The 12,385-nt window shown below is 43.1% G+C and overlaps 1 protein-coding gene across 17 annotated transcripts in view; it reads left to right on the forward strand.

Annotated features, from left to right (window-relative positions):
- Positions 1 to 12,385, forward strand: part of rimbp2b (RIMS binding protein 2b) — a 91,116-nt gene that overhangs the window by 70,770 nt on the left and 7,961 nt on the right. For 9 of the 17 annotated variants that reach the window (XR_012769935.1, XM_075468477.1, XM_075468480.1 and 6 more), the window contains 10 exons: positions 1,933 to 2,604; positions 2,928 to 3,077; positions 3,631 to 3,792; positions 5,154 to 5,930; positions 7,619 to 7,727; positions 8,214 to 8,339; positions 9,674 to 9,855; positions 10,094 to 10,262; positions 10,984 to 11,046; positions 11,324 to 11,427. Coding sequence is in view for 16 of the 17 variants with exons in the window: in XM_075468477.1 (XP_075324592.1) it covers positions 1,933 to 2,604; positions 2,928 to 3,077; positions 3,631 to 3,792; positions 5,154 to 5,930; positions 7,619 to 7,727; positions 8,214 to 8,339; positions 9,674 to 9,855; positions 10,094 to 10,262; positions 10,984 to 11,046; positions 11,324 to 11,427 (2,514 nt within the window). In the remaining variant the exon portion in view is untranslated. Of the gene's footprint in view, positions 1 to 1,932; positions 2,605 to 2,927; positions 3,078 to 3,630; positions 3,793 to 5,153; positions 5,931 to 7,618; positions 7,728 to 8,213; positions 8,340 to 9,618; positions 9,856 to 10,093; positions 10,263 to 10,983; positions 11,047 to 11,323; positions 11,428 to 12,385 lie in introns of those variants that run through there. The other 8 variants (XM_075468481.1, XM_075468486.1, XM_075468487.1 and 5 more) reach the window with 6 other exon arrangements.

The raw sequence follows: 12,385 nt of genomic DNA on the forward strand, positions 1-12,385 counted from the left end.
AGAAAAGGAAAAATCAGAAATGCAGCTCTACTCCTGCAGCTGTCCTCAGTCCCTGACTGACACATACACTTCACAGCACTCACCAGGTATAAAACTCTGCTCTCATTGGTGAAGATCTTCTGCTGAAACTCGTTAAAGAACAATGGGCCTCATGCAAGAACCGTTCGTACGCACAGATTTGTTCTTAAATCGTCCGTACGAGTGATTTAAGAGAATTTGCGCATTCACCAATCTTTTCGTATTTTATGTTTTCTTTCAGGTACGAACAGAATTTACGAGTGATCCAGAGCTGTCGTAGGAGTTTCGTAAAATAGTCCGCTGTTGTTCCAATCAAGTTTGCTTGACTAATGGATTGTATATTTAATTACTTTGAAGCAAACATAAATAAATATATACATTATACCCCATAATGATGCTGACATTATTCTGTTTAACCTAACTTATGCACTAATTGAAGGTTAATTTGAATCTGTATATAACGGGGTCAATGGGAAGTGTAACCAGCAGCTGACTTGTTACTTTTGATGCCTTAGTGCGTCAGGCTCTTGGAAGAGGCCGTGTAGATATCCATGTGGAGACAGACGAATGGCTGACATCGCGATTAAGACTGCCAAGGACTGTGCTGCTGCAAATATGCAGCTTGCTAGAGACACAACTCCAGAGAGAAACACGCCGATCAAACCCAATTCCACCCTACGTCCAGGTCCTCACCACCCTTGGATTTTTGGCCACTGGAAGCTTTCAGAGGGAGATTGGAGACAGATCGGGGGTGTCCCAGTCCTCTGTGAGTCGTGCGCTCCCCTTGGTCATCAAAACTCTCATCAGTTTATCACCTGTCCAACAAGTACAAATTAAGAGGGATTTTCATGCCGTGGCTGGACTGCCAAACATAATTGGAGCACGAGACACATATACGCATCAAAGCACCCGTGCTGTCGTGGAGCGCACTGAGCTGAAGGCCAGGTGGGTGTGTCTCCATACAGCGGGAGGCAAACTGCTCTATAGCCCAGAGAAGGCATGCCAGATTTGTGCAATATTGCCATGAACGAGGGTCTCCTACTACCTGAACCAGCCCAGGCAGACCAGAAGGTGTGGTGCCAGAAGACCCCCTTCATGGACCACCCCATCAAAGAGCCATCATGATGAGGCAACAACTGATTGCACAGCTTTAGTTGCAGTCATCGAGCGCCTGGACATGGCGAGACGTTTTATTTTTTTAAGCTATTTTCATATTAAACTATTTCTTTTTTTTTATTTCGGTGACATTACGAACTACAGGTGACATTGAATAAACAGAACTCCTAACTGCTTCCCATTTCTTCGCTTTAGCAGGTCCTGTAATTCCACTGCTGACACTGCTAAAAATGACAGATTTTCCTTTTTGGATCTCTGAAAGCAGAACTTCAGTCTCAGAGCCCCTAAAGTTGTTCTTTATGCGCCTTGATGCCATTCTCATGACTCAACACTCAACACTTCCTGGCACAGGAGCGAGCAAGCACTGCCTTATATGGTATAATTTAGGGCGTGGAGTATGCAAATTTACTATCCTCGTGCACGTGCCCCTTAAATACGCACAAGTGTGATTCATCATTTACGCAGGTCGTTTACACACTTTTTCCGAATTTAAGAGCGCTTGTTGAATCTGACGTGGCGTGCTCGTGCGCGTCCTTCGTACAAAAAAACTGAGAGAAATTTAGAATAAAAATACGAAAATGTTCTTGCATGAGGCCCAATGTCTGGGATGCTTCAGATTGATTTACATACGGTCATTATTTCTGGGTATTCCTTTACAGTCATGGTACTGCATGAGAGCTCCAAATGATGCAAACTTCTTGTTTATGTAAAAGTAGAGCTACACAATGAATGTATGTGACTGCTGGTAACTCTGATTTACCTTTCAATCAAAACATTTTGGTTCTTTTGTGAATGCAGATAGCAGAGGTCTTGTACCCAACAGCAGACTATGTGACCGTGGAGTTAAACAGGATTCAGGGTCTGGAGGCCAGAGAAGTCATTGTAAGGACATTATCAACCCAAGGAGAGTCCCAGGACTCGCCTGTGGCCGTCATCCCGCACAATCTCTTGGGCTCTCCACGCCTCTCCCACAGAGCTACTGCACCTCCCCATTCTATGCCCCAACCAGTGTCGCAGCCTCTTCCAGCACACTCTCAAACTCACCCTCCTTACCCATCAACATATCCCCCAAATCACCCGCAGCCCCAGGTGCAGCCTCTGCCTCGAGCCCAGCCCCACACACTACCCCATGCACAACCACACTCACAGCCCATCCACCACCCTCCTCCTCACCCTCAGTCTCACTTTCAGCATCACTCCATACCCAAGTCAAAACCATTGTTAAGTGCCAGAGAGCCGGAAACCAAAGAGCATGAGGTGGGCCCACGCCCAGCCCAGCCCTGGGAGCGGTCCCCCTCTCCGCTGCCTCCCATGCACGGACAGAACCTGGAGCCACCACACTACCCGCCACGGCGATCACCCTCTCCTCAGAGGATCCTGCCACAGCCTCAGGGAGTCCCCATTTCCAACACTATCGCCAAGGCCATGGCCAGGGAAGCTGCCCAGAGAGCATTTGCTGAAGCTAATCGGGTACGGAAGAGTTTAACAGAATCTTAACATGAGATGCACTTTAGAACTGCCCCTAGAAATCAACATTTTCCATCAAGTAAATGGGAATATGAGTTGCAATAATAAAATAGTTTCACCTGTTCCTGTTTTACAAAGTTAACATAAGACGTATCAGTTTCAAGGCAGAACTGCTTCTTAAAAATTTTTGCAAACTACATCATGAAAAATCCATGAAACTTTATTAGTGTGGTCAGAAAAGTAAATATTTTTGCTCATTATTGCTTGTTTTTTAAATTGATTCTTGCAGTTCCAAACTGAAATTCCAAACATTTTTTTTTTGGCAGGTTGAGAAAAGGAATATCTTTAGTGAGCGAGGTAATGTCTTGCATACACTCAACTCTGATGAGGAGGAGGACGGCTATGACTCTCCTCATGCCAGAAGGAGAGGAGCCTCGGTGGATGAATTCCTCAGAGGCTCAGAGTTGGGCAGACAGGTACTTTACAGAAATCACAAACTGTGCTCAGCCTATTAATGCATGTGTATGTCGTGTTTCTAAGACGGGACCACGTACCATTTAGTTTGATCTCTTTTTCATCAAGTATGTTCATTTTTTAATCAAATACTTGACAGTGGAAAAGCCCCAACCGACCCAAATACTTGACATCACCATATTTTATAGTGTTTTATTCACACCATTTAAGTACTCACATTAAAAGTGATATGCAAGACCACTTCAAAGTTACAAGAAGCATTTAGCTGTAGCTATTGTTGTCCAAGAGAGAGTTGCGCCAGATTCCAAAGGCATGGGTTGACAAATATTTGCTAGTCACGGATGTTGCCTCAATAAATACGTCATTAAGGACATATTCTACAAATTTTAGGACTTATGTAAAATCTTTTGTTCTTTCGTTTATATTTATACAAAAATCTGGAAAAATGTAGAGGTTCATAAACTTTGAGTCTTTAGGTAATATGATAATATGATTGGCCTCAGCAGGTACGGTATAATCTAACCTTAAAAAAAAACTTTCTTGTGTTTTCTTTAGCACCATCATCACCACTATGGCCACAGCGAGGACTACCACACAGAAAGCAGCCGGGGCTCTGACCTGTCCGACATAATAGAGGAGGATGAGGAAGATCTTTACTCCGAAATGCAGTTGGAGGAGGGCCGCAGGCGGAGTATCAACTCTCACAACACTCTTAAGGTACAAACTTAACTGCCCATCTTCTGTCTGCTGTAATTAGGTGAGGAGAGACAGGGGTTAAGGAATGGCTGGACCTGCCACCTGCAGAGTTACCCACTGTCTCTCACACGCTCCACATCCAGGCCAATCTATGGCTTTTCCTTGCTGAACTCGCCTCATGTTATGCCAAACAGCTCCTTCACACTCCCCTCCTGCGCTGCTTTATTCATTCCAGGCTGAACTTACAGCTGTGTATACATAACTGTGTAAAATGCATGTGAGAGTATGAGCCTGTTAAATAATGGTTCGCTTTGCATTTTGATGCTGTTGATACTGTACTAGCGTAGCATTACAAGTGTTACAGTGAAATATTAGAAGATGAAATTGAAGTGCAAATGTGGATGTACTGTACTGGATCAAAGGGTCATGGCATATCAAGTGCATATTGGAATCTCATTTAAGTGAGTACTTAAATGGAAATATTCACTTTTGTTTAAGTCTGTCATGTCCTAATGTTTGATTTTAATGTTAACATTGTTGGCATGTGATTCTGTCTTCATTTAGTTTGTCATTGGGAATATGTGGATTCAAAATCTGCCCATCTGTCACTGTAGTGACTGATCGATACTGATTGGACGATATTGTAGTAGACTTGCTGTTGGATGTCAGTGTAATAATAACTGCAAGTTTGGTTGGGTGTTCCTTTTCTTGTTTAGTTAAACATATTATATTTAGTTATTCATGAGGGTGTTTCCATCGGTGTACTAACTTATACTTCACCAATGCATCTTCTTTTTGGCATTGGTATGTATTTGTAAATCACTTTTGCTAATTTCTCGTCCTTATTGCATGTCTGAAACTTTCACTAGAAATTTTCAAATTAGTTTCTGCTGTTGTTTTCTTTGAACAACCAGAAGAAAGTTCTCTTAGTTTCAGAATGCTTTGCATGATTCATTTCTGGCTTTTTGAAGATTTTTCTTTCCTTTCCTTTTCATTTCATCCTCATTTTTTTTTTTATTAACCTCTTACTTGTGGCACATAGCCTGTCGCATTTTTATTTTTTGTTGGCCACATCTGTGTCCTGTTTGTAAAATATCACTCCTTCATTGAGACTCGACAGATTCCTGTTCAGAGCATGCCATTTCCTCTTCACGGAATGAGACTGCATGTCTTACTACATTGCCACAAATAACTAATTCTGTCTTTATTTTGTCTTCCCTCCCCATTTATTCTATTCACTTACTGTGTTGTTTCCTGCCTGTTCTAAAACCTTCGAAAAACTTTTCAAACTCCTCACAAAAATCTAAACTGAACCTTTTGAATTCAACTGACTCTCAATCAACTGTGAAATTGTGGAACATTGCCTACTGGTTATGACATAGGCTTATTACAAGCGTCAGGACTTAGCTGAGGAAAGAGACTGTTGGGATCTCCAGAGGGAGGTGGTGAAACAACGGTCGCTCCGCAGCAAGCGTCTCCACAGCATCCCAGAGGTGGCTGAGGAAGAGTCAGACAGCGTGGACAGCATGGGTCAGCGCCTGAGCTTTGAAGAGGACGGGCGAACAGGAACCCCACACACTCAGCGGAGGATGTATCCCCAGGACACTCACATGCGAAACAATTTCCCCACCAACAAAACCTCCCGCCTGCAGCGCCAACGCTCCTCCCCTCGCTTCACTGACAGCCGCTTTGGCTACCATGCAGACGAACGCCACTTTGGGCGACCCAATCGGCAAAACACCAAAAGTCCTGACAGTGGTTTAGACTGTGGCAGTGAGGAAGAAGGCTCTCTAGGACGGGGTTATCGAGGGTACTATGCCCATAGGAGCCCCGTGCGTGGGCCTGTGCGGATCATCCACTGTGAGGGCCCCGTAGAAAGGCGGGCGCTGGCTATGGGCCGTAAAAGAACTCTGACCCGCCAGTGCAGTGTGGAGGAGGAATTCTCTGGCATCCCAGTGACTGCAACCCAGTTGGTACACACAGGTGACTTTAGGAACAGGGAGCACTTTGGGCCTGGTCGGGAAGTCGGGCCACGAAACTACTCCAGGGAAGGGGCCCTGAGCGAGGGCAGGCTGAACGAGCTGGACAGGGTCTATTACAGTCCCCACAGGGAGGCTAGGGCCCAGTCTTTGTCAAGGCTCAACCGGGACCAGCTGCTGGTGTGTGATTCAGACCTTCTGATGTATTTTCCATCAGCAAGCAGCAGCCATTCTTTTTTGATGTCTGTTTTTTTTATGACAACCCCTTTCCTTTCATTTGGCTTTTTTTTTCTCATTCTTGACAAGATTTCATGTTCATGGTTGGTCTTATTTGATTTCCTGTTTTGTGTGAATTACTTTGCTTGTATTGAGAATGCTAGGTGGATTTTTAAGTAAAGTGTTAAATACCTAAAGGCCATTTAAAAAAGTTTTGACTTCTCATGTCTTTAAGGGGAGAGGCTCCATTTAAAGGCGGGGTAGGGGATCTTTTTCTGGAGCATTTTTTTACATATTGCTTGAAATACTCTTCACACCCCCATTGCAACCAATTAATTAAAAGTTTTGACACAAATATGAAAAGTTTTAGTGGCCTCTAGAACGTACAATCTAGGAAAAACAGTATCCAATCATTGTGAACGGTCCGTTCACAATGATTGGATACTGATGCCGTCTATCAAACTGCAATCTGCTCCTCCCTCCCCCTCCTCCCCCCCTGTGCGCGTACCCTGCTCCGTGAACGAATTACGCGTCCAGAAGCTTGGCAGGAAGCTAAACTAGAGCCAGCTTGGCTAGCACCTAGCATTATTAAACGTATAGTTAGCATACACTAAATACTAAATACGGCAACGATCGATGCTTGCTGTCAGAACAGCGCTCGTGCACCTTCGTGCTCGTGCGCGTTCATGTACTCTAGAGGCGTGCCTTCGGGGGGAAAGTGAAGAAAAGGGTTGGGACTTTTTACCTGTGTATTTTCAAAATGCAGCTTCGCTGGACTCAAAATCCAGGATCTCCTACCCTACCTTTAAAGGACAGTCTCCGTGCAATGCATGGAGACATGCTGTCCCTGTCTTTTCTCATAAGCCTGTGCCTTCTTTCTGTAAGCTGCCACCATATGTTGCTGTTCATGTCTCCCAACTAGAGTTGCAGCCATAGTGCTCCACCATGTGCTTGAAGCTTTATGTCAGCCCCTCATTGCCTTCCATACAAAAAAGACAGATTAAAGAATTCCGCTGCCTCCAGAGTTTAATTTAGCTCTTCTGCCCATACATATCATCTCTTGCTTGTTTCTCCCACTTGTTTCAGGAAAAACAAAAAAAAAGTTGTTTAATCATCATTTTTTTCATCTATTATGTGTTGTGATTGTTAAAATGCCAACTGCCCTGGGCTGAAGTTATATTTTACAACATCTTTATTAATTTACAATCACACTCACTCTCTACCTTTACTCTTCTTTCTCTCAACTGCTCTGTCGCTCTCTTCTTCATTCATCTTGTCTGTCTTTTGTGCCGGCATTTGCTTCCTTTTCTCACAGAGGAGCTGACATGCACAGAACAAAACAAATCAAACAAATGGTCTTTAGCTAGACATGTGACCCCTTCTGAACCCAAATCCATGTTGTTGTGTTGGGGGTTTCTTTAATTTAGTTGTTTTGATAGTTTGTTGAGTTTTTTTTTTTTTATAATTTTTTTCAATTATTATTATTTTGCCTTCTTAAGGACAAATGGAAGCCACATCATTTGCTCTTATGGTGTTTCAGTTGTCTTACAGAATTGTGGGATTCTTTTTAAATGTTTTTAAATGTTTAAATGTCTTCACATTGCATGCAGTTTGTCTTTGTAATACCTTATTTGTTGTTTTTTACTCTAAAGATCACTGGAAACTCACCATTACACGGAAGCCCTGATCGTCTGGACCATTCAGGGAGGAGGCCGGTTCACATCGGCACCCCTCCTCAGCGACGGCCCATCCCATCCATTGGTTAGTGAGGTCACCACATGAGGATCTCCACCTGCAGGGCCACTGATGTTTGTGCTATATATACCATGTTTCTCTTACCCACATCAGCCGAGCTGTACATCTCTCCCATAGAGCTTTTTACAACCACATAGGTCCTATTGTGGGGTGTTCGTGCACCCTGTAGCTGTCCATCCTCATGAGCTGGATTCGCAAAATGTTCATGTGCAGTTTTGCAGGAAAGTTATCCCAGACACACTCCCTATACCAGTGTTTACTGTGGGTCAACATGTTTACACAACCACCCAATTTGACCTCCTTGCAACAGTGCAAGCATTGCTGTTTTACACCCAGAGACTCCAGAGTGAAACCTGTTGCTTTGTGCACCTCACACCTCAGGGCAACCTCATCATCCTACTGTCTCAGCATGAGTGAATGGGCCATGGGGGTAGAGCAGACTGTGTGTGCGGGGATCTCTGACCGTAACGTTGTGATTGGTGTCTTCTGTAGAGATCACCATGGACAGTAACAGTGAGGGGAGTGAGGGGAACCTCTCACCTGTCAAGGAGGATGTTTACTATGGCAGTGTAGCTCGGCGCAGGATATGGCGATCTTTGTCCTCAGAGGATCAATATGGTATGTGGTGCAGCTTCTCTCCAAGATGACAGTTCAACTTGACAATTCCAGAAAAGGCCAAGAACCCTTCTTGGAAACATGCAGTGATATCATGGTGGTCTTTGTTCTGTGCTGGACAGTTAGCTGCTTTAAGTTTAGCTTAGCTTAGCTGAAAAAAAGCTGACCGGGGAAGACAAGACTGACCTCTTTTCCCGTTGCTGGAGAATGAATATCCCTTCCTTGTATGTACTCCTATACCTTCAATCCCAATAAACCCCAAACCACCCACTCTTCACATTCACCCTTCATAATCAGGCCACTTTCCACCCAACTGCAGTTTAGCCCACCCTTATTTCCCTTACCTTTTCCACAACCGTCCTCTTTTCCTTCTCCTCTCGCCATTATGAGACAGTAGACAGTTTCCTTTGTTCATTTTGCATGACCCATTCATAAAAAAGTGAGAAGGAAAGAAACTTTACTCAATGCATTCTTGCCTTGATGGTATCGGTTGCACATTCCGTATCTCTGCTGTCATGAAAAACCTAGGTTATAAGACATCTTCCAAACAGCATATCTCAGTTACTAACTTTGTTAGTAGGTTTGAGGTTTGTTTTAGAATTATAATCTGCCATTTAAACATTTAACATGGTGATCCATGAAAAGCATGGGGAACTGATATCAGGTTCATCCCTTACCCCTCACTGTCCCTGATATCTGCGTTACCAGGAACCACCCGGGCATTTGATATGCTATCATCCATCGGAACGCGCCTTGTTTGCCCTTTCCTGCTGCACATTGCTTCCAGATGTGGCTTTAACGCATGACATTACACCTGCATTTGATGTAGGAATGCTCTCTTTGCCATGTATAATTCTGGGAAAGCATGCATGTAAATCAGCCTCTGTGAGATAAGGCAGTGAAACAGCAATGAAAAGTAGTGCAGTGTTACTTGTGTCCTCTCGATGTGCACTGTCATTCAGTTTCCCTTGCACCTCAAAAACCGCTTGACAAGTGTTTCCTCTCTGTGTTGTGCTGTGCTTTGTGATATTTTGTAACTGACATGCCAGCAGGCAGAGATGTGTGAACAAAGAACCTTGCTGTCTTACAAATATGAATATAAAAGCATTTATTGGGGAGTGAAAACAACAGCATTTTCTTTATTCCAAATTACAAAAAAGATCAAAACTAAAAATGTAACATGACGTTTGACCTCTGGCTCTTTTTTCACACATGTATCTCATCACCCTCTCCCCTGTCAGCTGTAACAAAGAGACACCTTCTGCTCTCATTGCCTTTACAGCCAGCGTGGCTGTATAAGGCTGGTAGTAGCAGCAGAGGCCTCCTCTATGTTTCAGACGGTTATGGCGGACGCAGACACGGGCGGGGACGGCGATCTCCGGATTATTTTGAGGAATCGGAGCCAGAGGACCTGACCCGCGTGTTTGTAGCTCTGTTTGACTATGACCCCATGTCCATGTCTCCCAACCCGGATGCTGCTGATGAGGAGCTGCCATTCAAGGAAGGCCAGATTATTAAGGTGGTGTCTTCAGTCCTGACAGTGCTTATGCAGATAAATGTTTCATATGATTAAGAAGATCTCTGGAACTTTCTTCATTCATCTTTTAGCTTTTTAAATATTCTCTAATTAATTGTTATTAGCGATATGTTTGACAATTGCTTATAATCTCATTTAACCTGTAGCAGTCCCAGTGTGTAGGTTTCCTGACCTTTGTGGCAGAATATCATCCTGACAGTGTCTTGTTTTTTTTTCTTAGGTGTTTGGGAATAAAGATACTGATGGATTCTACAGGGCAAAGATCCGGGACAGAGTGGGTCTGATCCCCTGTAACATGGTCTCTGAGATCCAAACAGAGGATGATGAAATGATGGACCAGCTCATCAAACAGGGCTTCCTTCCTCTGAACACTCCTGTGGAGAAATTAGGTGTGATATCATTTTTGTCCAACTTGCTTCTTTTTTTTTTCTTTTTTTTTTTTGCTCTGCTTCCTTTTGGCCAACTTAAAGGGATAGTTCGCCTCTTTTGACATGAAGCTGTATGACATCCCATATTAGCAATATTATTTATGAACATTTCCCCCTGCTACATCCTGTGAGCCGAGTTCCAGCTGAGTTTTGGCGTTGATGAAAGTAGTCTGGCTAGTTGGCTGGGGCCACAAAAATAAAGCGTTTTCCTTCTCAAAAAAATATGTATTCAAAAGAGTAATACATTTGTATCACATAATCGTTCATCCAGAAAAAGTCAGACCTCACATCGCTTGGCACTGTTTCTCTCTACCTTCATATCAATGCGTGCTGCTGCCTGCCGATAGCTGCACCTGTTACGGTGTTTACTGCTCGGAAGCAGGGGACTGCTTGGTCTGCACGGTCTACACAGCCCGTAGTAAACGCTTTATTTTTGAAACCCCAGCCAACTAGCCGGACTACCTTCGTCAACGCCAAAACGAGGCTGGAACTCGGCTCACAGGACGCAGCGGGGGGTAAGTCAAATTTAATAAATGATATTGCTAATATGGGATGTCATACAGCTTCATGTCAAAAGAGGCGAACTATCCCTTTAATGCTGTTCCGAGCTGTTTTTTACTGACTTGCTTCTCCTTTACTTTACTCCTCCCATTTCATTCTGTTTTTCTGCTTTCCTGTGAAGTGAACTGCGACCGTTTCAAAGATGGCCGCTCAATAAATCGCAGGTCCAGAAAGTCAAAGAGAGGTCTGTTTGCACTGAGATGCTTCTCTGCTCTCTGCTTTATCTTTGCTTTTTCGTACTTTTAGTTACTTTTGCTTTATATTTGCTTTATATTTGCTGTCACTGTATTCCTAACTAATACCATGGACTCGGTTTTCATCGAAAGACAGAATATCTCATATTGGAAATTCACAGACTTTGTGTCATCAATTTTTGTGATATTTTGACTGAGATTTTTAACTTCTTAACACAAATCACTCTCATTTTTGTCTCTGAATTTTGTTACTTCACGTCTTTTCAGAAAGAAACAGGCGGAGCGGTCGTCAGCATCCGATGTCAACGCGGAGAATGGTGGCCCTGTATGACTATGACCCCCGCGAGAGCTCCCCTAACGTTGATGTTGAGGTAAGGATCTTTCACTTTGAACAAACTACTCGGTACGAATCAGCATATTACCAAAAACAAGAAGAGCACTCAAATTGCAAACTGGTTTGAGCGGCCCGATTTGTACTTTTCAAGAGTGCAGAATTTGAAGAAATTGTTTGTTTATTTGCAATCACTGTTGCCAAGTTACAAGATTAATACCACTGTCATGTTTGTCTGTTTACTTTTACTTTATGGCTAACTGAATTCTAAACTAATTCAACTTGAATGGCACTCTGTGAGCTCTTCTTGTGCCAAAGCCATCGCCCTAAATAAGCTTTTAGTTTGACTGTGGCTTTTATGACTGTTTTGTATTTCTGTTTTATGTAACTTATGTCATTGTATATCTTACTGGATTTACTTTTTCTGTGAAGCGCTTTGTGACAAATGTCTGTGATAGGTGCTATATAAATAAACTTTTACTTACTATTTCAGTTTTAGAAGAAGACATTTGGATCCCCACAAAATTGTAATTGTTTCTTCCTTTGCTCATGCCTAAGTTTCATTAGACCCGGTCCAGTGGTTTCTGTCAGCTTGCTGACAAACAGCACTATCATACACTTCTCCCCAAAATTTTGGTTAAGAGGGTTATAGTTCAGATTTTTGTCCCAGTTTTGAGTATATATGCTCAATATAGCTAATCAGCAGCAATCAAGTGTCTTCTGGCTGCAGTTTTGTATTTAATAGACAGAGGGGTTTCAGCCTTTTTATGTAACTCTCGTCTCGACAAGGTAATTTTTTAATATTCCTTCAAATCCAAACAACGTCATTCAAGTAAAGTTGAAGTTGAGGTTAATTAAGAAATTATTTTGCCAATATGTGTCTAGAGGATTGAAAGTACTCTCCCATGCTGTTTTCTTTGGCCTTTCCCCCTTTGTTTCACTTGCTCTCACCTTTCTATTGGCACTGCCACCGACACAGTATGAGGGCAACAGACTCA

This window comes from Odontesthes bonariensis, chromosome 6 (assembly GCF_027942865.1).
Source record: "Odontesthes bonariensis isolate fOdoBon6 chromosome 6, fOdoBon6.hap1, whole genome shotgun sequence".
Classification (NCBI taxonomy): Eukaryota; Metazoa; Chordata; class Actinopteri; order Atheriniformes; family Atherinopsidae; genus Odontesthes; species Odontesthes bonariensis.